The sequence below is a fragment of the Poecilia formosa genome, unplaced genomic scaffold (genome assembly GCF_000485575.1).
Source record: "Poecilia formosa unplaced genomic scaffold, Poecilia_formosa-5.1.2 Scaffold193, whole genome shotgun sequence".
Taxonomy (NCBI): domain Eukaryota; kingdom Metazoa; phylum Chordata; class Actinopteri; order Cyprinodontiformes; family Poeciliidae; genus Poecilia; species Poecilia formosa.
Genome location: NW_006800132.1, coordinates 660,929 through 686,904, shown reverse-complemented (window position 1 = coordinate 686,904; position 25,976 = coordinate 660,929). Strand labels below are relative to the sequence as shown.

Below are 25,976 nucleotides of genomic sequence, written 5' to 3'. Positions count from 1 at the left end.
CCGCTCGGTTGACCGGACACGGCGGTGCTTAAGGTGGGCGAATGGTGCGGGTCTGCACACCGGATCGCTGTTTTATGTCTCCCGCTGGTTCTGCAGGAACCATGTCAAGTCTTTTAAAATCTTTTGGGTGGTTGCTTTTGGACTGTGGGAAACTCTCAGGCAGTCATTTTGTACCATTTTGAAAGAGAGTTGTTGTCGATGTCGTTTCTCACGGTGCGCCAGCCGTTCTCTCACTGTCCAAATAATTGATATCAGCTGAACAGATGATTCAAAATTATGCTCTGGAACAACTGCTGTGGTGTCTGGCGTACAGCATGTTGCTTGAATTTGAATGTTAATTTTATCATGATTGTATCACAGATCTGTGTTGGAAGGAGGATATGTCCTAAATGGTAAATAAATAAATAAAAAATCACAATACAGAAGTAAATTACCCAAAATAAATACTTGGAAATGTTAGGACATTGCTAGCTTAACACCTTACTAGAATTTTCACCTCATTGTATTTTTCAGATGTAGGTCAGATTTAAGATGGTATCATGCATCAAGTCTTGAAAACTCCACTGCTTCCTTTCCCAGTTCAGTTTTTTACTCTGTTTTCAAAATGTGTCCATTTTTCCCCTTTTGCGTTCTCACCGAATTTGATTTGCATGCAGCTGTTTTCAGTATCACAGCTTTAGTGCTGATGATTGGCTGGGTTTTGTTCTTTTGTTTGTTTTTGCCATCGCCCGCTTTCGTTTTTGGCAAGTTAACTGAATAACAGGAAGACATCGGATGTGCATCATTAGCACCTGCTTTTGCACCAGACGCATCGGTTGCTCTCACTCTGGTCATCAACACAGCAGTAAACCAAGAAACATGAATATATACATATATTTTTTTCACTTCTTTAAGTGAAGATGTTACGTCAAGAGGTTACCTGGTGAGAAACTCCACAAACTTCTCAATTTAACTACATTTGACTATTCCAGAAGAATCCCTGCTGTGGTATTAGGACCTAAATTAAAACCAAGCAGTGACTATGAACATGCTAGTGACGGATAGCTGGCGTTAACTTCGGAAAGGCTCTTAGCAGTGATGTAGTTCATCCATAAAAATTGAAAAATGTGTAAGAATGCTAAATTATCACATGGTGTCTATATAAATTCGCATTGCAAACTTGAGATATATTGCGTGAAGAAAAATAGAAACAAGCATCTTGTTTTTTCAGTTACTACATGAAGAAGGTATTTGGTTTCAATTACAGGTTGGTGACGTTTCACTTGGTCACCATCGTTCTGTCCCCTTAAATGTGTCAATATTGTCATATAATGGAGGATGAATTACATGAGTGCAGAATATTATAGCTGATATTGTCACCAAAAAATGCAGCATGTTTTTAAAAATGTTTTAAACCTGCATTAAAATCCACAAACCCCGTTTTATTTGCTGAATTATTTCCTTTTTGACGATGGCGCGAGGGAAAGTGTGTTGGGTTTGTGTCTGTGATTTCAGGCCCCTGTCAGCTGTGTCGACGCGGTGCAGGCCGGGCAACCTTCAACCGACCCTGAGCCATTTGAAAATATGATTGTAATCCTTGTCAGGATTTGGCCAGGGTGTCTATTACCACTGTAATCTGTCACACTGGCATGATGTATTCATCCCACGTCCAGGTTAAGCTCCTCTTTCTGTCTGCATCACCCACCGCCAGGACTGGAGGGAGGCGGAGGGGGTCCGGTAATGGCGCTAGCATGACTCTGGAGGGAGAAGGCGAGGTTTTGAAATTGAGAGAGCACTGCCACAGTCAAGCCCCTGGATTGGGCTGAAGGAATCTATTGTGGAACACAAGGTCTCATTATTGGCACAGGGATAGCTTTAACCCTTTAGCCCACTGCGCTGTGCACTCTCCTTTCCACTGGAAAAAAAAGAGGTAGAAACACACGGAAAGCAAAAAAAAAAAAGAAATTGTTTTGAGGGAAAGGATGGGGAGACATTTTATTTTACACAGCTGATGCAATAAAACAGTCACCCATGTTGTTAAAATTTTAACAGGAGTTCCAGGTGTCTTTGGGGCACCGAAACGATGGGGTTAGTCTCAGATCAGGGGTGAAATGCTCACGTGTAAATCAGTCATGCAAGGGAGGCAGTCAATGTGCTCAGGGTGAGTTACTCACATTTTTCAGCTTCAAATAATTGGAATGTGATCTGATTTTATCTGCAAACTTTAAAAAAACAAAAACGGATGATTTTAAAAGCGTGAAAACAATGATTCTCATAATGTTTCTATGCTTGGGCAGTAGTAACTGGAGGAGGAAGCAGAGAAAGATTATCTCTAGAAAAATGATTAATGGACTCAACTGTTGCATAATAGCAGCTGCCAAAGCTGATAATAAATACACATACAATCCATGTAAACAGCTACAAAAAATGTAGCCTACATACATAAAAGTTTAAGAAACAGCAACATAACACCAAAGTTATCGCACACCTTCCAGGCCTCAGCATATTGTCAATTTAAGGGTTTTAGAGTTGTACGCAGATGATATACAGCTCTACATTACCAATGTCACCTCCAAACCAATCTGAGGACAAATCAATTTGTCGATGCGCCTTAACTTCCTCAAGCTGAACAGAAAGAAAACTGAAGGTATTGTCTTTGGACCTGAAGAGAAACAATCTAGAGTCAATGCACTTCTTCAGTTGTTACAGCTGGAAGCGAGTGATCGGGCCTGAAATCAGGGTGTAGTGATGGACTGATCTGAACCTTCAGAGTCACATAAAGACAACTACAAAATCAGACTTCTGTCACCTGAAGAACATCTCTTAAAGGACCAATGTTCCAGCAAGATCGAGAGGAACTCATCCATGTGTTTATCTTTAGTTGCATCGATTACTGCAACAGTGTCTACGTAGGCCTGCCTAAAAAGGTGGATATTTTTAGGATGTAAAGCACTTTGAGGTGAAATGTGCCGTACAAATAATCTTGAACTTGACTTGTAGCCCGTATCTGAAAGTATGGGTGTAAGGCAGACAGTGGAGACGACAGTGTGGACTCAATTTGCTGTCCCACCTGTTAAGTGTCTGTCTCACAAATGGATGGATTTGATTGGGGCGAGCCCATCTATTTGGATGGCTTGTCTGCTGTTAGTAAATTTATATTCCCGCTAGTCCCATCCTCCATCAGTCGCTCCAGCGTGGCTGGGCCCAGGCTGTCAGCCGCTGCAGCCATAGCTTATTGGAAAAGATAGGACCTCGGTAACCCTCCCTTCTTTTGTGCACGCATGCTTACATCTCGCGTCCTTTCCTGCTGGCGCAAGTCGATAAACCGACGAGGAAAACGCTCTTCTATTTTTTTTTTTTTAATTTTGTTTTATTTAACAGAAAGGTTAAAGATTATGGTTTGTTGAGAAAACACCAGGCACACACACAAAAAACTAATCTTGTCATCTTAGCAAACTGTGAACCTGCATAAGAATAAGGGCTGCACTTTTTTTAAAAGCGCAAAAATGATTTATTCATATATTCTGGGCGAACTGTAAGAAACTGTGGAGAAGTTGAAAAGTTTACCATCTTCAGAGCAGCAGTGGAGACTGTTACCACGACGGCATGTACCTAAAAGCCTCGACTGGCAAAGCATCAGACGCAGCATCCCCCCTCCATTTCCCTCCCTGACCTCGGCGCTGGTTCATAGAGAACGGCTGAGCGAGATTAGCTTCAGTCGTTTGCCGCCATGTTGTTCCAGCGCTGCTTGTTGTCACTCCTCCGGTTGGTCGGCTAAATTAGCCTGACAGTAATGGGGTGCGGGGGGGCTGACTGCGCTGGTGGGATTTAGTGCAACTTCTTCACCTCTGATGAAATCCACCCACGAGCGTCTTCCTCGCTGGTAAATGAACACCAACCAACCAGGACGCCCCTCTGAAGAACTCGCCTCCATCTCAGCGCCTCGCAGTGCTAATAATCGGATTAGGCCGGCGCGTTTTGGGCGGGTCGGAGGCATCTCTATTAGCACTGATTTGGCGTGACCTATCCGCCACAGTAACCCCCCCAACCCTCTCTTCCGCCGGCTGTGTAATCTCCAAAGGCTTCACCCACCCTCCCTCCAACCCCCGTCCAACCTCCGTCCGTCCTGCCCACTTATCATCACGTTCGGATTAATAGAAACATCTTTAGTAATTACAGAAATGCTGCTGTCGCGTGCCATCAATTGTTTTAATGCGCGCGGCCGTCGGCCCGTTAATCCATTTTGCGGAGCGTGCCACGGCGAAACGCAGAGATCTGCTATTGATTTTCGGGCGGGGGGAGGTCAGTACACTCAGCATTTTTTATCTCCGCGCTCCTCCTCTCCAGCAGCCCCGGCGAGGTTATCGATCTTCATAAAGGCAGTATTTTGTCGTTAAGCGGAGAAGCGGAGGAGACACTAATGAAAGGTTTTAACCTGCGTGTGTTCGGGGTTGGAGGAGGATGTGGGGTGACGGAGGGAGGGGAGGAGGGACCAGTGGTCAGCGCTGCTGCCAGGTGCTACACGCAGCAGATTTTCAGCTGCGTAGCCGCAGGGATCGATGGGGATATATATCTTTGTCTGATTATAGAGATGTGCTGGCAGAGGCAGCAGGAGCAGCGTGTGCGGGGGTCCGTTCTGCGGGTGTTCGAGTCGTGCGTGGGCGTCAACAGTGGTAGCAATAAATATGACTCATTAAAAAAAAGAAGAAGGTGCAACTAGTTTAACCTCGGGGTTTCCGCCTTTTACTTTTATGATGAAATAATAAGATTGCAAACTGACCTTTGACCTTGCAGAGGGAGCTTCCACAGCGCATTCTGTTCTGTTGGGAACTTAAATGCAGTATTCAGTTTATACTTTAGCTATCCTGCATTAGGGATCCAATCCTGTCCATTGTAAGCTCTAGTTATGTATAGCTAGAACAACAACATCAGCCTTCCTCATTCTCAGTGTCAAAGACAGAATTAAAGATCCACAGTTTGAATTTGGTAAACTGTTTTATCAAAAAATAAGCTCACACAGTGTGTTTATTTATTTCGCAAAACCTGACCAATGCACTTTGTATCACAAAAGTAATCATATCTTTTCATATGTTGCCACAATAAAACCAGAAGTCTCATTTATTTCATTGGGATTGTACACACATACAAAGTAATAATTCAGACAATCAAGTTTATTTGTGTAGCACGTTTCAGCAGCAAGGCAGATCTAAATGCTTTATATCACATAAATACAAAAACAAAAAGTTGTGAAAACATCGTACAGTCACCGTTTTCAGAAACCAGTAACAATATACATGTTATCAAGTGCCGTTGTCAAAAATCATCAATACGCATCAAATATGTTTCCAGCGTCAGTGTTCCAGTGATAATGGGTCAAAAGCAACTCTGAACAGGTGTGTTTTAGTCTTGATTTAAAGGAACTCGATAATAGTTGCAGGACGTCTGCAAAAACAGGGAAAAAATCTGAAAAGTGTGGCATGCAAATGCCATTTTCTGGAGTGTTTGTTTTAGCATTTGGCATCTTCCTCGAATGCCATCTTCTTCTGCATGTTCTTTGTGCTCCCAAACAGCTCGTTTCCTCTCGTCACAGTCCCAGTTCAACATTTCAGAACTGGCCCTTTAGTGTTAACAAACACATCAGAGGACATATATTGTGGGTTGACTCACATTTACCAAAAAAAGTTCATAAAAATAGATCGCTGCCTTGTTTAATATGGAATAGTTTGTTTGTTTTTTCTTTTAATGAACATATCGCTTTGGGATTGATGCAAGATGAGAAATGTTGTTAAAAGTACTTTCTTTTGTAGAGTGCTTTTCTAAAAACGCAGAGATTCAGCAAAATTACAAACAGAACAGTACAAAGAAAAGTCCTTATCTATTCTTAGAAGTGAAGGAGTCAAGAGGATTGCTTCCTATTTTATTTGCTCTTATTTGCTGTTACATAGCCTGTCTTGTCACACTGATATCCTGACTTCAGGAGAACCACTAATCTTAAATCTTGGCATTTTATAATTTTGCTGTTATGACTCATCATAAAGTGTAAAGCTAGAAAATATTTCAGCTTTTTCCCCAGATTCAAAAATCACAGCAAATTGTATTTTATTGTTTTAAAATGGAAAAACTCTTCATGGTTATAATTTTTTTTTCTTTTTTGTGCTCAGAGTTTGATTTTTCACCAACATTGTCTAAATTAAGCATATTGTGAAAACAAAAGATACGCACGACGCCATTGGAGAAAAAAAAATATTTGCTCGTCATATTTGCAACTTTGCCAAAGTTCTGATGCAAAGCAACCGATGTGAGTTAGCGTAGCTTCAATCTGGTGGCTTCCTTTTAACGGCCCACCCTGCTGCGATCCGCAGGTTGACCTGTGACCCCGGGGTGCCAGAGGTCGACCTGCGGGTCACGCTAAACTTCTGATGAGCTTAGCAAAACAAAACACGTGGATTCAGAGAAATCAGGTCAGGAAGTGACTTTGCCAGAGTTTTGACTGAATAATTTACAAATCCACTTAGTGCATGCACTAGACTCTCCTTACTTCAGCTGTTCTACATTTCTCACATAAACACACACACACACAAGTGCGCACACACACACACGCACACACAAGCTGTCCTATTCTTTATCGCATAAAGTCATAAGCATCAACATCATTCATATTCATTAAGTAGCGCAGGAGCTGCAACAAATACACACAAAAATATAAAAGCAGTAAAACAACAGACGTCTTATTTCATATGTCATGAAATCTGTGCTGTAAAGAACTTATGAAAAGTTGCTACGGTCTTTTTGAATGTGTAGAACTTCAATGCAGAATATGAAATGCATAGGATGTTGTTCCTCTTTAAGATCTGTTATAAACAACCCGCTTTGAGTTATTTTTTAATCCAGTTCCAGAGTTAAATATGGACCTGTCAAAGCCTGGGTTCATTTACTACAACAAGGTTATGGGTTCGATTCATTGGGGTCAGGATTTTAATCCAAAAAGTGCCTTTAATAGCCCAATATCTAACCGTAAAGCTATTAAAGAGTGGATTTAAAGAATACCTTTAATCATGGGTTACTAAGAAAGCCATCCATCTGTCCACAACACAGGAATTAGAGCTCAAAAATATAAAAGAAAAAGAATATTTAGAATTCTTGTAATCACACAGGACTAACAAAATTCCATATATTTGCCAAAAGGGCAGAATAATACGATAATGTTTTTGCAACATGCAAAACAGGAATCCGAGCATCATAATGTGGAGCTATTTTGCTGGAGGAGGGACTGGTGCACTTCAAAGCATAAATGGCATCATAAGGAGAGAACATTATGTAGAGAGACTGAAGCAAGATCTCGTGACATCAGCCAGGACGGAGAAGGTTGAGTAAGAGTGCGTCTAAATGGACAATGATCCATTTTAGTCTTAAATTACTCACAAAGTAGCAGTCAAAGACCCAATCTTCTGTCTCCAAACGGTTATTAAAGTTCGCCAAGTGGGAATTTGCAAAATTCTAGCAAACTACAGTGAGAAGTTTGCAGAATATTGCAAAAAAAAAAAAAAAAAAAAAAAATGAAGGATGCAAAATATATTGTTGATATCGGTACCAGTCTGATAAATAAAAACGCCCCGATATTAACAACCGATTTTTATTTCCATCTTGCTGCCGTTTGTTTCTGGATGGAGGAGATTGGTCATGTGACATTTGTTTGGTCATGTGACATTTGTTTGGTCATGTGACAGTGAAAATGATGCAGCGCAGCATTGTGGGTAGTTTAGCTGAAGCAGAGGAGCAGTGGTGAAGTCGGTGATGTGGTCATTTGATTTGAGGTGTGGCCTTAAAGACAGTGAAACTATTCTTTGCAGCTGTAGGTTATCTTTAGGAATACCAAGGCTTAGGGAACGTAAGAACAAATGTAACATTCACATTTATCTGGTTTTCTTTGTAACACTAAGAAGAATAGCTTGAATATAATAGGTGGATACGCAATGTTTGCTGAGACGAAGACCTCTGCAGAGCTCGCAACCAACATGAATTAACCAACACGCTCTCATCCCTCCTTCTACATCCATAAAGCTCTGACAAGGTGTGCCTCCATGAATCCATATTCCCTCCTTCACAGACACCCACAACGCATAGCAAGTGGCATTTCTTAGGGAGTGCCTACTGCCTCTAAGCACACATAACTGTCGCCTATGAGTTATTATGCATCTGTCTGTGTATTTTAAGCTACGCCAGATGCCGCCGTTAATGGCACACCTAACCTCATGCCACGAGACGGTAACACCGGGAACCCGGATTGGAATTTTTCACCGCTTACCCCCACCTTCAATTGTCTCCTCCGAGCGCCGCCGCTGTCCGGTGCTTAGGGAAACCTGCAGGGGACGTTTCAGACAGGATATTAATGGGGGGCCCCTCCGACAGTCAGAGGGCCTGACAGAACCCTGTTTCATTGTCACCTTGCCTTGGAGGACGAGGGAAAAACTTGCGAAGCTTATTAGCCGAATGGAGCTGTTTTTCCCGCTAACTTACTCAATCTCTGCCTCGCTGCTTCATTACACCGTCTTACATCAGAGTCTAGCTGCTCTCGCTGTTTCCTCACCATGTCGCCGCACTCACTTCCACACAGGCAGACACACACACACACACACACACACACAGACACACACACACACACACACACGTACACGCACACACACCCTCACACGCACAGGGTGACATCTCCCACCTAATCAAGTAGTGGATTATCTTGTCCTGATAAATTGGAGCTTGTAGCACTTGAAAGGTCCTCTTGGAGGAGTGCTGTCTCCTCCTAACAGCTAGTTCAAGCCCCCAGGGAGCGAGAGGAGAGAACATTGCCTTGTAATGATTTGTGGTGAATTGGACAAATGTTTTCAGAAAGACCTCTTTCCAGCAAAGTGCTTGATGAATTAAAGCTCGGGGATAAACTCTGTGATCCGCGAGTCTAATTCGGGCTTGAGCGACAAACAACGCAAGGATGTATTTCGCACAAGTAGGTCGATGAGATTTCTTTTTATATAAAGAACTAAGAATTTCTGGATTAAATAACATCGTCCGTGGGTCAATTTATCGCCTTGGATTACTATCGCCAATGTATTTTTATTGGGATGTGAATAAGCGTGAAATAAGGTGAAATTCCTTCCTGATCTGCAAAAACAAAAAGAAATTTACTGAATATTTTTTGGTCTAATGTCTAGTGCAAATGTCTTAGTACACTTGAAATAAGTCAGAAACCATCTCAGAAGTAAAGGTTCAGCAATATGTGAGTCAATAATTAGTCAATAATTCCTTAATATTGATGAAAAAGTACTTGTTCAACAGGCATATTTTTTCACTTATAACATAGAAATCATCTTGTTATTACTGAAATAATCTGACAGTGGAGCTGGTGCTTATTATTGACTTAAAACAAGCTCCTATATCTTGCTGTAAAGTTGCTTGTAAGTTGGTTTTGTCTTATTCCAAGTGTACTAAGACATTTGCGCAAGAATTTCAAGAATGAAAACAAGCGCACTACTTTTCAGCACACCTTTCGGCTTTGCTGTGGTTTTTCTCATCTCCTGTCCGTTTTCTGTCATTCGCAGGAGAATCCGTACATGTGCAACAACGAATGCGACGCCAGCACCGAGGAACTGGCGCACCCTCCGCAGCTGATGTTTGACATCGAGGGTCGCAACCCCACAACCTTCTGGCAGTCCACAACTTGGAAGAAGTACCCAAAAGCCCTTTTGGTCAACATCACGTTGTCCTGGAACAAAACCATCGAGCTGACCGATGACATCGTCATCACGTTTGAGTCGGGCCGGCCAGAGCAGATGGTCCTGGAGAAATCTCTGGACTACGGCCGAACCTGGCAACCCTACCAGTTTTACGCCACCGACTGCCTGGACGCCTTCACCATGGAGCCCAAAACAGTGCAGGACCTCTCCCAGCACACCCTGCTGGACATCATCTGCACGGAGGATTACTCCCGAGGGTACGTGTGGAAGTATGACAAAACTGTACGCTTCGAGATCAAGGACCGGTTTGCACTGTTTGCTGGGCCCAGACTGCACAACATGGCCTCGCTTTACGGTCAGCTGGACACCACCAAGAACCTGCGGGATTTCTTCACCATCACGGACCTGAGGATCCGGCTGCTTCGGCCTGCCACCGGGGCCACCATGGTGGACGAGAGCAACCTGTCAAGATACTTCTACGCCATTTCTGACATCAAAGTCCAGGGCAGGTAAGAAACGCTCCGATGACAGTCAACCGGGAGAAGTACTGTTCTATCTATTCTCTTTCAAATTTCTTCTGCTTTAGCTTTCTGTTGTCCCATTTACATTTTCACATCATACAATTCCTACAGTACAAAATATTGTTTTCTCAAGATGATTTAATGCGTCAAGCAAAAGAAGCAACCCAGAGCAATCTGGTGTTTTGTGAAACGGCAACTGTTTGGTATGACGTTCTCTCTCTCAGATGCTGTCGGTTTTACAAATGTCGTCTACAAAGTTGCACTTTTGACTTACCAGTCTTCAGATTTTATTTAATTTTTTTTCCAAAACTCTTGGGAGTCAGTGGGATATCTTTGGTGAATGTGAAACTTGTCTTCTGCTTTCTCAGTGGGAGTTTTGGACTTGCAATTTTCCAAAGGATTATTTTTATATCATAACCACAGGAGTTAAGTGAGGCCGATGAAGCCTGCAGTGTCGAAGTTGTTGTTCTACGTTCTTCTGTGACCCCCTGCAGGCGTCCTCTATGCATTGGGTTCATTTTGTTTGACTGCTGGTTGCTTCTGATAAGGTTTGCCGCCATTCAATGTTCTCTCCTTTAGTGGACAGTGGCTCTAACTGCGCTACATCTGGATCTCAGGAATGGCTTTCCACGCCTTTCCAGACGGATAGCCGTCAAAAACTTAATGTCTGTTCTTGAAGTTCTTTAGGTTGGTGAATAATGTGTTGCTTTCTGAGATCTTTTCACTTACTTCATGTTGTCATAGTTCTACTAAAGTGGTTTCTTAGCAGTAATAAATTAAGTAAAACCTTAACACTTTCCCCCGGTCCAGGCTTTAGGTGGATGCTGTTTTTCCTAATAAATGAAATTGATGTTTAGAAACTCCTTTTTGTGTATATTCAGATGATAATTGTCTAATATTAAAATGTATATGATGAGCTGAAAGATTTTGATGACAAAATAGCAAAAAAAAAAAAAAAAATTATTTATTTTATGACACAGTAGGAGCCATTAATGTTTTTAGGGTTGACGAGGAGGAATAATTGCTTGAAAGATATTCATGTGGTTTGTTTTTTCCCCCTCAAACTATCGAGAAGTTGCCCAGTTGTGAGGGGGTAAAAAAGAATGTGTCGACTGTTCACCATTCTTTCCAATTAGGCAGGGAATCCATTACGTTGTGCAGCGTTCACAAGATGTCTGCGTGCCTTAATCAAGCGAACTGCTTACGGTTTGCTGAAGCACTCCACCTCGGACAACAAACTCACTCAGCTGCCTGTTAGGTGCGCGAAACACATCAGATGTGAAGTTTCAACCGTCAGGGCGCCGCGCGCGCCGTAATTAGCGCCTGATTTAATGATTCCGCAGAGGGTCACATGACATGACAACAAGACGCCATTATGCTGTTTGCAGAGAGGCCGACGACGGCTTCCCAGGCTCCTCGGTGCTCTCATGGGAGTCTCGGGGCGCGGATCTGTTTTTACACAGCGTGGCATCTCAGTTCAACAGATGCAGTCGGGGAGGGGTTAGAGAGATGAAGATTTAATTACCCTCGTTTTACTTCTCACACATGAGAAACTCGCAGCGTGAGGACGCGGAGCGTGGCGGAACGTCACAACGATTCAAGGGAACGGGCCAAAGTGTCGGAATCAGGTTGCCAGTCCGGGGTGGTGCCGCAGTGAAAACCTCGGGTGGGATGATGACTAATGGAAATGTCTGGTTTAGGCACAACAAGTAAGAGTTGATCCCACGTATGCATGCTGCCTTGCAAAGTCTGCACGCCTCTTGAACTTTTTCTGATTGCGTCGGTGCATTTTGTTGGGCTTTATGGATATAATAGGCTCTGTAAACACGAAGCAGCACATAATTGACAAATAGAAGGAAAAGTGATACATAGTTTTTGATTTCTTTTTCTTCACAAATGAAACACTTAAAAGTGATTTTTATTCAGTTATTACCAAGAAGTAACACAGGCACTAAGCTTCAAGTAGCCCTGAGCTTTGACTGGGTCAGTTTAACTCCGCTGCAATCTAGCCTGGAAGAAAAACAGTCCTTTGTTCTACGCTTTGCTTAGTGCAGAGAGTCCGGACTGTGGAAGTTTAAAATTTTACCCATCTGCTAACGTTTGGCCGTGACATATGCAATGCACCATTTTGACGCGATGAAGCTTACTAGAAACTTCCTGTGCTGTAAACAAACATCCTCCACTGCGAAAAGAGAAGGCAGCTGTTCATGTTAATTCAATATGTGGAAGTTCGGCCAACACGAACTGAACGGCTTCGTTCATCTCCTTGTTCACTTCCTCCGTTGGTAAAACTACAGGCGGACTACAATTCTAAACCAGCGCGGAAAATCAACGTCATCATTCACAACTTCTCCTCTTGTTTGCTGATTGGTCCGGCTGAAATTCTGCTGGAGAAATTCAGCTCAATGGGAGAAATCCNTGTTTGCTGATTGGTCCGGCTGAAATTCTGCTGGAGAAATTCAGCTCAATGGGAGAAATCCCAGACGGAGCACTGAAGGGGGATGAGAATCAAGTTGAATTTCGTAGAAATGCAAAAGCCAGTAGCTGCATAGTTAGAGTTGTTGTCTTCCTGGAGGCCTTGTGTTTGGCTATATTCATCTTTCCCACACCATGATTCCACCACCACCATGTTTCATGGTGGGTTCCCATTCCCAGGTTAATTGGTTGTTTCTCTGATAGCACTCTCCTTGTCCAGCCAGTCACTTTGGGTTCATGGTCATAGTTACATGGTGTGTGTTCTCTATAAGGCCTTGTGCAACGACGTCACTCTTCCAGTGTTTAATGCACAGTTTTACTGCAATAATGTCTCTGCTGCTGGGACATTATTTACATTTATATTGCCAAACGCCTTAAAGGCTTTTAATTAACCTCTAATTTATTGATTTCCCTAACATGTCATTATTTCAAGTACAACCACTCCACACCTCTACTTTGCGCTCACTAAATAGGGACGTACCCCTGAGCACAAAAAAATAGGGCTATGATAATGAATGCCACGCTCAGAAATTGAATTTATGACTTTTCCGGTGATTGAGAAGGTCATTCAACAAAAATAACTGCGAGGGTGTGGGAATTTACCAACAAAAGAGATGAACGGGGTTGCCGAAAGCACAGATTATTTATTCTTTCCGAATAATCATGATCAAACTCTTACATCCCTGCGGGGTTTTTCGGGCTTGAGCGATGAGTTTTGTGGCGTCGGAGGCCCGCGGTCGTTTACCGGCCCCGCTGCCTTTGGAGCAAGGCTCGCCTGAGAAACGCTTCCCACTGTTTACCAAAGGTAACGCACAGTTCAGCAATAATGAGGCACATTCAACACAGAGAGGCTTCGTTCCCCCTCTCTCCAACCGCCCCTTCCCCTTCCCGAGGCAAATCACAGCTCAACGCCTTTCTCTGCACGTCGAGTATCAAACGTAAGCTCCTTAACCCCGGAATACAGTTCTCCGCGAGAGATTTCGCGGGCCGCTGAGGTTGGATCTGGACCGCATCCATGTGCCGGACTCAACCTGCATCCGCGTGGATCAGGAGTGTGAGCGGGCGCTGAGGGAAGTGCGGTTTGGAGGAGCTTGCAGGTTTTCGACCTTTTTCACAATGTTCTGGGAAACAAAGCCTGTGTTTTTTTTTGCCAAAGTAGGTCAACGCAGAACAGAAACATGAAGCAAAAGTTTCTCCAAATGTATTTCTACTCCATTTATTGTATATACAGCAAAAAAAAAGCTATTCTTTTGACAACTTGACACAAACTATTTTTCAAATGATCATTTTTTAAATTTGATTTAGGTTCTTAAAATCAAACCAGATTCTATGTAAAAAATAAATCATCTGTCTGTCTGAGCCCTGATTAGTGTCAAGACAATAAGAATCAATCATTTTAGTTGACTCACAACAGGAAGTCAGTTAAAATAGGTTTTGAAGTTTATTCAAAACTCATGGGTTGTTCGTAATTATACCATTTCGAGATGTAAAGTGAATAAATTTGGTGCACTAGTTTGAGTTAAAAAAAAAAATTTAACACAAGTCCATGTTATAAATCGCTGTGCAATCAATTTTTTTTTCCCAAAGAAAGCCAACCTGTTTCCCGAAGACCTGCAGCCAGTAGCCGTGTTTCCATTGATCGTGAAATGATGGCAGTTGAAATTACGAAAATAAATTTGCTAAATGGAAATACAGCAATTTCGAAAAAACTTTCGTCTGTCGATAAAACGTTTTTCACACGAGGAAAAATGTTTCAGCTCTCTCGAAATTGGTGTATTTCGCAAAACTGCGAACAAATCTCTTTTCTCTGATCACACCAGTCAAGTGATCGACAAATGGATGTCTCCACCGGCGGAAAAGTCGACAGGAAGTTATAGGGGAACGATGGCGCAGCATGTTTTTTTTTTTTTTTTTAATAAAATTAGTCACGTGTGATTTTCATTTTGTTTCTTATTCAGTGGAAACACAGCAATTGCGAAATTGTGTTTTTGCGAAATATCCACTAAGTTTTCCGTGCGTTTGTGATGGAAACGCAGCTCTTTGTAGGTTACAGTAAAGACATGAACAGCTTCCCCATATTTGGCATATTTGACATTTAACTACCACTTGTGCATGTTGAGCCTCCGAGAAGCGGACTTTACCGGCACATACCTGCATATGTGGTGGTCCGGGATGCTAAATCCGCTCCAGGCATGAGGGACCTTAGCTTAGACCTGCTACCGAGACGCCGAGATATAACCTGCTTTCAGACTCTTCAGTTTAAATCTAAACAAACTCATGAGCAGATGGGAATCAGTCTGGGAACCATGACAAAGCTATTTCTACAGCTTTGGGACTCCAGCGACCGAGAGCCAATATTCACACAAACGAAGAAGGAGAGAAACTTTCCAGAAGTGGCTGACATACAAAAAAAAAAGACTCAAAGAGCAAGTAGATGACTCGGTCAGCGTTTATGGTTCAATAATAAGAAATAGGCTATAGCAGAAAACGGGATCCGTGGAAAAGGTTTCTAAGGTAAACACTGCTGCTGAAAAAACCCTGTCTCACATTTACAAAAAAATAAAAGTCTTGATGGAGAGAAAGTAGACGAGACAAATGAAGAACTTTATATAGAAGATATCCGTCCCGCTACATCTGCTGTAAAATTAACAACTCTTAAAAAATAGATTATTATCAGGTCAAATATTGTTAGTTTGATGTTTCACAACATTGATGAGTCGTTATTGATGGAAACATGGAAATTGCTCTCTACTAGAACAATCTGGGGGGAGACTGTCTGACAATCAGGTGAAGGCTCTGTGCTGCACAACGATCCGAAACAAACCAGGAAGTCCACCTCTAAATGATTGGGCTGGTAAAGCCCAGATTTGGTCTAGTTGAGTTGCTTTAACTAGACTGTCCACATTTGAGAACTCTACAGTCGCTGAAATAATGTGTTTCCACGGCGATGTTAAAGGTTCATCGCAACTTTTTGGTAACACTTGATGGCAATTATTGTTGCCATTTAACCCTGAAAGATCCAGACGTACAAAAACTTAAAAAAAAAAAAAATTTACAACCTTGTGGATGGCTCTGTAGGAGTACTTTGTAGACATTTCTGTTTTTGTAAGGTATTACAAAGATTATATTTTGATATAACACTTTTGAATTTTGTACAAATGTGGCACAAGAAAATGACATACATGTTTCAGATATGTTAATGTAAGCTGAAATTGTTGCATGAAAGCCAGAAGTGTCAGAGCTGACCGCTCGGGTTTTGGACGATTACAAGCAAAGACCAAACCGAAGGCTCTAAGGATAAAAAAATAAATAAAAAATTGATTCCCAGAATTTTAAATTAAACTGGCTGTGGAGCTGGAAGCTGGATGCAAACAATGTAGCTGGTGAGTTAACTGAATCCGACACCCTGGTTGTTTCAATGTATCAGCGGCACTAAATAGGCAGGTGGAGAGAGAGAGAGAGAGAGACGGAGAGCTTGGAGGGTCCACGAGACGATTTTCTAATAATCTGCTGAATGACTGGAATAATTGCTCTGGCTCTTTTTTTTAAAGCTTTACAGTAACTGCAGTCTGCAGTTTCACCTGCTCTCTCTCTCTCTCTGGCTCTTCACACTCCTCCTTCCCTCTTCGTCTTGCCTGTGATCAATATGGTGTAATTAAAGCTGGAGGAGATCCAGGCTGCTAAAGGATCTCTTTCGGGCTTTGGGTTTCTCTGTCCACCCTCCTCGTCTCGCTTCATTTCTCCTCTCCTCGTGTCTTGAGACAAGAAAGACCTCCCCCCCTTCCTGTCCGACCCCCGGGGAGACAAAACTCAGCATTAAAAAGTAACAAACCCCATTAATCCCCCTCTAAAAAAAACCGAACACGTTTGCTAGTTTTAAAACTTTTTTTTTTCCCGGTCAGTACCGGAAAGATGATGTAAATGTTACATTGTGGATTTCTTCTGTATCTCTAGTTTGCAGATTTACTGCATTGTGTTTGTTCATCACTCTGGTTGAGTTTAGCTTCCTTAGCACTCTCTCTCTCCCTCTCTCTCTCTCTCTCTTTCTCTCTCTCTCTGCTGGCTGTGGGAACAGTTTCATGGCTGCGCTGATGGTTCGCACATTTACACTGCTGGTGGATTAGCAATTTGGAAACCCAACAGTGACTGAAGCGTTGCGTCACTTCTTTATACTTTCTTCCCTAAAAGTTGATTAAGATCTCCGCCTCCCAGCTCATTTTGGGCAACTTTCGATTTTGACTTCGTTCGACACACCGTGTGTCAGATAACGGTTTTTGATTAAATGAAAGAACATCTTTTTTGTCGCAATGCAGCCACGAGGGCAATTAGTTGCGCCGGATTTTAGTGGGGTGCATCAAAGTAAAGAGGAGCGAAAACAAACGCGTGGTTTAGATAAAAACCAGTCAGGCGACATTTTTCTTTTATTTCACAAACATGAACTATAAAAAAATCCCACTAAAATACATTTAGGTTTGTAATTTAGTGTTGCAAGACATTTCACCATAAAGAGATGTGAGATAATAGACTTAAACTATTATGGGAAAATGAAAGTACACCTTATCTCATATATAGTTTTACACTTCGGGCTGGTATAAAAGTAATTTGGTCATTACCAAATCATTTTTTAGTCACGAAGTACTAAGGAAATCAAAGCCAAAATGAAGGTAGCAGCAGGTAAATGTTATAAGACTGTTTGGAAATAAAATCGCATCTATATTTCTGCAATGAGAAAACATTTCAAACTTTGAAACTTCCTGTAAGTCAACATTCGAGAAAATCTCCCTTTGAAGCTAGGGTATCTAACTTAAAAAAAAAAAATATATATATATATATATATATATATATATATATATAACTGTCACTATGTTGTGATAGCATAGTATGAAAGAGACCATCTTTGGAAAGAACTGAACTCATCTGCCTTCTCCCAGTGTTCCCAGCACTAACACACATCTCGGTCAGACCCAACCAACAGGACAGTGATCCGAAGAACAGCAGCAAATGTACTTGTTGCTACCACAGAGGCACAAAAATAAAATCACTGCCTAGTCAAAGTCCGGACTTCAACCCTGATTAAAGTGCAGGGAGCTTTTGTGGAAACCCCCAGTAATGTTGACGAAACAAGAGCTCATAAAGTTACACCCAAAATGACTTGTTCTAGTTTTTGAAGAAGTGCAAAACTAATTTCAGAAACAAATATTTTAATACAGACAAGCACCAAAAATCCAGAGTTGAGTTTTACTTTGCAATCAGGTGTCCTCTGCACCTGCTTGAGTGGGAAACCAAAATCTGACTCCAGCGCAAGAGCCACACACCCGTCAGATTTGACAAAGAATACCAGGGTTTGATCTGTTGTGTGTCTCTGTATACCAGAGTATAAGACTTTTTTGATGGATTTACGGCAACACTAAACCACAAAACCGTACCTGACTGGTTCTTGGATTGGATTGTTTTCTCTTGTATCGCGTGTAGAAAAGGATCGAGTCTCATGATGCGTAAAATCAGGTCAAACCAGCAGATTTATTTAAAGCTAGCAGCAAATATAGCACTCCTACTGCAAAGTAAAACAAAAAACAAAACAAAAAAAAAACATGATCGACACTTTACGCTTTAGCTTCACCTTTTGCCCCATAAGCTGTAATTATTACATACTGTTCAATGAAAACGGTCAAATCTTCCTGTGACGTTTCTGTTCTGGAATCTGTGGCAAAATCAGAGCCGTGGCCCCTTAACGTGTTCTGGTACGGTCCTCGGCTTGTCGCCGGTCCAAAGCGCATTATATTTACAGCGTGTAAACAGAACCCTTTTAAGGCATTACGCGCTCTTATTGCTCTTGTTTGCGCGGCTGTCCTCGTTGGCGCTTTTCTAATTACCGTGTGGTTCGGGAGCTTGTGTGATTTGGATACAGCTGCTCCAAATACAGATCAGCAATTTGGCGAGCAACGTCTCCGTTGGAACTCCCCTAAGGGAGGAACAAACAAGAGGTCGATCTATTTTCTTCTTCCTCTTCTCCCTTCACACTGCTTGGCTTGCTCTCTGGCCCGCCTGTGGTTGACAGATAATCTATTTGTGCTAATTTCATGTTTCTTGCTGCCCACTTCCTCCTTGAATAAGTCATTCCACTTGTCCATCCTCTTTAGTCTCACTCTGCCTCTCCTTTCTCTCTCTCTCGCTCTCTCTCTGTGTGCAGCCATAAGCATCTATTTACCTTTTGCTGCGCTCTGCATTTTAGCCTCGTTCTTTCTTTAAAAAATAAAAAAAAAATCAGTCCGCTGAATTGTGTGGGAGGCCGCTGCGCCGTTTGTGGGGACGGGTGAAAGCAACCGTGCCAAATAACTTGGACCATCTGTTAACATCCGTGCCACATGTTAGTTCGCAACCGAGCGATCCAACAACCTTTTGTTGGTTCAGCAAAAAAAAAAAGAGCGAAGAGGGGGGATTTAAATGGTCAGCCAGGCTGAAACTCAAGATGGTCAATGTTTTTTATTATTATTATTATTATTATTATTATTATTATTATTATTTCATGTGACGGTCCTTCCTGAAAAAGAAAAACTCTATTGGTAGTAAGACTAAAAATGTGGTAGGTGGCTGTAATTACTAGATACATTAACTGATTAACATTAATCCGCCACTTTGCTTCCCACATTTCCATCATTTCCACTTATAGTCTGGCTCATGCATAAATGCTGATGTGAATTAAGATGCATTTATTATCATATTTAAGAGTAAAAAAAAAAATACAAATATTAAAACTCTGAGTCATAACTTAAAATCTGACATTTCAGTGTGCTTCAAGGTGAATAAGTAATTGCTGAAGCACTTTTCTGAAACGTAAGACTTCGAGGTCTGAAAGGTACATCAGAAGGAGTTGACTTCCTTGTAACCATAGCAATCTGGACGATTGTAAATAACTAAAACCATATGGGAGTGTTGTAGAAATGCGTGTGAATCGAGCAAAACTTCTGCACTGCAAGTTTATGTCCTGTCTTAAAAATAGAAAGTTGTTTTGGAGGTAAAACTGAACAGGAATGTACCGAGTCAGCAAATCACCAACACAGGATACTGAGCCTGCATAGAAATAAATGTGCTGAAATAATTCAAGCATCACTTTCACCGATGCTTGTATGAGAAGTTACTGCTGTAGCACCTTGTGATACAGACATTTCAACCTTATATTCTCCATTTTTCAGGTTTCTAAACTCTGGGCAACGTTTAGATTGTAGTTTGCCTTTAACTGTACTGAGAAAGAATTTTGATATCAGTTATTTGTAATGTAAATAAGGACTAATAAACTATGTGGCGCTAACAGCCAAAAAGACTTGTTGTTCTAACCTGTAGGTCTTTGCTTTTTCACAAATAGCTCAGAAGAGAAGTGCAGTGGGGAACATTTCCAAAACTCCTGGTTAGAACTGAACCAAATCAGGAAATAAAACTGGTGGGACCTTGTGTAAGTTTCTTATGGTGAGTTCACACCAAACGTGTTTCCTGCGTCTGATTTACGTTCAAAGTCTACGTGTACGTCATGGCGTCTAGCGTGGCGTGATTTAAAGCGTTTGGAGTGTTTGACACGTGCGACAAATAGGCCGGCAATGGAAATCAGCGGCTGGAGCGATTTTGACTCATCTGATGCACCGTCCACGCACCTCCGCACAGACTTTAAATGTAAACCAGATGCGCCTGACGCTCAACACATGTTTGGTGTGAATCAAGAGTCTGCATTCAAAGTGAACACACATCGAACGTGTTTGGTGTGAACGGACCATAAAGTTACTAGCGGAAGAGGCTGAAATCCATATATTTCCTTATATTTTCTACACTGTAGCAAATACCTACAAGTGCTTTCCACTAACATAAAAGCTATCCCTATCATGCTATTTATTTTTTTTGTTTTTGTAAAAACACAACTGTAAAATGTTTGGCATTGGAGTTAGACCAACGTAAGAACTCTGATTATTTTTGTTAGTTAAACCTGAACTGGAAGGTTCCACACTTGTTGGACATTTTTCAAAACTCTGTTATGATCCAGCAAACTTCATCTTGCCCCATTCTCAGGAACCCAATGTCATCTCGGATGCATTGTTACGACCTGGGAGCAACCTCAAGGTATGCTGGATTAGACATTTTAAAGCTGCAGTTCCTGCAATGGCCACTGGAGGGTAGCTTCAAGGCATGTCCAGCTCTTAGATTGGGCTCCTGCTTGTCTACCCGCCTTTTGTTTGTGGATGACTTTGACTATATAATCAAGGCAGATTGGTAGATATAAAAGGAAACTAAATAGACATCTAGACTGAAATAGTTGAACTTTGCACAAGTGTTAGACGAGTTCAGTTGTGTATTTCCATTCAGAACCCCCCTCTCCCTCCCAAGTCTTAGATCTCCTTAACCAACTACCAGATGTAAGAAATACCTACAGAAGCTAACTTTTTAGGATTGGAGCTTGACTAATGTGACTGATGTGGAGTTTTGGGTCTGACCTGTTATTGATCTTTATTTATTTCCTTGGATCGGAGCTCTCATGAACTTTTCCACCAGTCCGGCAGCCCCGGCCGCCTTCCTATTAGCGCAGTCTCCCTCCATGCTCCGTGTGAGCAGCAGCCACATCAAATGTCACTCCTGACTTCTATCCGTCTCCCCAGTTTTTGATCCTCCTCCCTCGGCCCGCCTCAAACCCATCGGCAATACACCTGCATGAGGTCTGCCAGCTCGAGAAGCTCAAAGGAATTTTTTTATCAGTCGGAGCAGAAACTTTTCGCTCTCTCGGATCGTGCGCGCGAGAAGGAAGGAGACGGCTTCACAAGGCTATCAGATCTGTGCGAAGTGTGGACACTGGATTTAGAGCTGACGGGACTACAGAGTCTCCGAAAAAGGTTTGCAATACCAACCAACCCCCCCCCTCCACCCCCCCGGCCGCACGGGAGCAGGAGCAGGCCATCAAAAGGGAGAAAGCCCTCGCATGAGAAGGGCTTTAATGTGATTTTGATTCCTCCATCTCCTGCCCCACCCTGCATTGTCATTTTCAAGTCCAGACTTCTAAATGTTTAAAGCATACTTGTTGTTTTTTCCCCCCCGCGCACGGCTTACTTATACGAAGCATTTACAATTCAAAGCATCTTACCCGAATGTGCATCCATGTAGAGCCACATTTTGTTGGCGTGTTGCTGCTTGAGTGGAATTAATATAGAAGCCGACACCCCCCATCTAATTACCTAGATATTCCCTGCTGCAGAAATAACTCTGTGCAGTGCATGTGAAGAAAGAAATGAATAAACAGAATATAAGGTGGAAGGTGATAGTTTGAGACGAAAAAAAAGCCATCCATTGAATATTGTCTCATAACCATTGTGTGATTAACTATCAAAAAGCCGTCTGGGATCCATCGTTTGTGTTTCCATTACTCTCCTGTTAATCTGCAACCCGTTTTATTGCGAAACAATGAAGCACTCTTTGTTAAATTGTGTTTTCTGGAACCACAGATTTGAATACAAAGTACTGCCACTGTAATTTGAGAGGGTTAGTCATAGCTTTGTCACCATGGCGCTTATAGACAAAACATTGTAAAAAAAAAATGTACAGTAAAAAGTTGTGTTTTTTTTTCACCACCTGCTGACTTTGTAAGTTTGCTTACTTGTAAAGATGTAAGCAATGGATGAATCATGACGGTTTATATTTTTGTTTAATAGGAAGACACGAGCAGATCTAGAAATATAGATTACAGAAACAGTTAAAATCTTGATTATCATCCCACTAAGGTAAATGAGAATATAACCCTCAAGCAAAACATGATAAGGTGATTCGTACAATCACTCACCAGGTTTGCACGCGTCTCATTTGGGCTGTTAAGACCTAAATCCTTCAGGTTGCTCGGCTGCCAAACGGGAGACTCAAAAATATCAGACTCCTTTACAGATTTTCTGTAAGTCTGAAGTTTAGAGACTTGCCAGGTCATTTCACGGACTCACTGTACTTCCTGGCCTGTTCTTTGTCTTTGCTTTTGATCGTTATCATTCTGGAAGGGCCTCGTCCAAAACTCTAGGGCGCATTACTGCGCCGTTCACCGGCCCCATCCGTCCTCCACGCCTGCTTTATCCGTGCAGGGTTGACGGGGGTAGTGCCTATCTTGAGCGGCCATTGAGCGGACGGCAGGGTACACCCTGGACAGGTCACCAGTCCATCCATCTTACTCCACATCCTTTGGACGCACACAGTTTGTCTTCCTCCTAACACAGAAAGGTGAAGTTAATCTGGAACACCCCAAGTCTTTATCTCATCTGACCACAGCATTTTCTCCCAGTACTTTGTTAAATTATTAAAATATTCACAAACTCTTAGATTTGAACGCATTTGCCCTTTACCCCACACTGTTCTCTTCGACTGTCGACTTTAAATTAAAAGCTCCCGTGAAAAAAAAAAAAAAATTAGAGGCTTTTCTTTTTCTTTTTTTTTTTTTAAATAAGAGAGCAGGTTTACTAAATCAGATTAAATATTCATTTACCCTACAGTAACTGACTTAGCTATGTCTTCAAATAAATTTCGAAGCCCCGGCTGTCTGTGCAGGTTTATCTGCATCTCTCTGCTGGCGGCGTTAGACGTGTCGCCACGTCGTCAATGGCAACAGACATACGCAGGGTGTATTCCTGTGTGGAAGAGCAGAAATGCTTCACGTGGACAGACCGTTTAGTCAATCATTCAGTGGGTGAAGCTCTTAATTAACTTTGATTAGGAAAAGCGGACACAGTTTTTAGTCATGCTTTGGGCATCGCTTCTTAAAGGCAGCGGCAGTCTGCCGGTGGTCAGGGCTGATGTGGCTCACAGATCTCTATTAAGACATCTCACTTTTCCACGTGTCATGAAATAAAAGTTGGAATGAACTTTTTCAAGCATGCACTGAAGAGCACCCATGTCTCCCACCGTAATTTAATGGGGATTATTTTTTTATCTCGTTTAAACCGTGCGGCTTCACTCCAAACCAAAAGAACTCGTCAGGTAAAAGAGGGTAGGATCAGTGATTGATTGCTTTCTGCTTCCTTCGGGATTTGCCTCAATCTTTCTCGTTTTTATCAACTTCTTAGTGGCGCAGAACTGCTGGATGAAACCAGAACATGACTGTATGAAGTTTTCATAAACTAGCTTTCACTAGCCTGTGGTATTCTCATAACGGCGTTCATGTGTTCATGAGACACGTCGGACCAGTGACACTGTAGGACGGCTGGCAGATACACAAAGTTAGAAAAAATAAGCATTGCAGTAACTGCTACTAACGGTGCAACTACATTTTGTCAAAAAATGTCATTAAAAAAACAATTACTTATTCCCATTTCAATAATTATTTAAAAAAAACAAAATAAAATCTTTATTGGCATAAAAGCAGATATGCTGACCAGCCTTTTCTTTCTTCGTTTGCTTCTTTGTTTTTTTTGACAGTTTCTCTTTGTCGATGCAAACCTTCCCTTTACGCCAAATACTCCCGTAGATTCGCTCTCAGATTCAAGTCAAGACCAGAAGAAACACTGATAAAAATGAAAATATTATTTTCAATCTACATCCTCCTGGAATAGCATGTTGAAGCAAAAGAAAAAGAAAAATCTTATCAGTGCAGGAAATATAACACATTTTTATGTTTCCATTTAATTTTTGAAGAAAAAAAAAAACAAAACTCTTGGGTTGCAACTGCGTTTTATTCAACCGGTTTGTCTAAAGAGGGTGAATGTGATTGTTGACTTCCTGTTTGTTGTTTTGTGTATAAACCACAGTTTTTAAAACATTTTTTTTTCCCCACAGCCCTTTAAAGCCACATTCTCCTTACCGCTCTCACATACAAACGACGGGATCAAAGAAGGATGGATTTCTTACTGCTGAATCTGTGTTTGCTGAATTGCCCTTTTTTTTCCAAGACAATCCAGCTTAAATGTATTGTACTTTGCTTTGATAAATCCCCGACCATTTCATTTTTTTCTTCTTCTTTTAAATATTCCTCACACAAACAATACCATGTTTGTTTGTCTTGTTTTTTTTTTGTTGTTTTTTTTTGTTGTTTTTTTTTACTGTGTGAATGAATCTGATGCAACTCAAGCAGATGATTGCTTTAGGAAATCCCCGCTGGGGTAATTTAGGGCGAATGCGTAAAACCTGGCAATTTAGCATCTGGTCATTGAAGCCCAACGTGTTCGCAAATAGAAAAATGAAAAATAGTTTGGAGCGTCGCTGGATAAAAAGAGACGTCACAGAGCCTTCACCCCTTGGAATAGGCGAGCTTTATCACTGAATGTGTAAATATCTAAGAGAAAGCTGGAGAAAATGCTGACGACTGTGAAGGGATATGAGGGGTGTCCATCCGAACAAAAGAAATAAAAGCATTTTAGAAGTGCCAAAAAGGAAAACAAACGAAGAGATTAGTCATTTTTGCATGCATCTCTAAGCTGCTGTGACTTTATTTTTTAGCCTAAATCTTTTTGTGTTTCGTCTGAAACCAAAAATGGATAATTTTTTATTCCGTACTCATTGATAACATGATAACTGCTCATCCTTTAACATAACAGATGCTTCAAACTAATAAGGGACAGTTCAAGAAGTCTTTAGTCACAAAGGTTCAGACTCTGTATTAGTCAGAGGCTGAAAAATGACACTGTTACCTAATTATACACACAATTTCTGAGCGCTAAGTCCTCGTGTGTGTCTGCATTCTGACTAAACGAGTAGATTACCTTGTCAGAGGAGGATTAGGAGACACTTGTTCCGCCGCAGCTGAAGCCAGCGCCTCAGAGTTTATGGATCTCTCTTGATCAAAGCGGTAAAGGCCGCGGACATGCTGCGGGTTTATCTGGAATGAATGATTCCCCTGAAGACGGCCACGTCGTCACACCGCTTCCCTGAATTCACCAAGCGGTTGAGAGGGATGGTGGGAATCTCAAAATGCATAATACACTTAAATCATGCCTGGTAATTAAAACTAAAAGGACCGCTCAGAGACTCAGAAATGAATCACTCCACCTTAACATGCAATCCACATTTTATGCCATATCTTGGAAGTAAGTGTGTTTTTCTAAATATGCTCCCATATTCAAAATAGTGTTTGTGCTGAGATCATAGTTGGGGATTTCACAGCGTCCAGCTGCGTCATAACCAGGTTCATTGCTATTTCGGGGTTTTTATTGACTTTACAATTTATTGAGATTCACCTGTTCATGAAACAATTCACAAAAAAACATCCGTCCGTTCTTTATAATCTCTTATCCTTCTAGGATTTCAGGGAGTCTATATGTTGCACACTTAATAA

At 41.7% G+C, this 25,976-nt stretch overlaps 1 protein-coding gene across 9 annotated transcripts in view; it reads left to right on the top strand.

Moving 5' to 3' along the window:
* The window catches only part of ntng1a (netrin g1a), a 155,538-nt gene that overhangs the window by 60,395 nt on the left and 69,167 nt on the right, over positions 1-25,976 (top strand). For all 9 annotated transcript variants that reach the window (XM_016678911.1, XM_016678910.1, XM_016678913.1 and 6 more), the window contains exon 3: positions 9,570-10,213. In XM_016678911.1, coding sequence (XP_016534397.1) covers positions 9,570-10,213 — 644 coding nt within the window. The remainder of the gene's footprint in view (positions 1-9,569; positions 10,214-25,976) is intronic.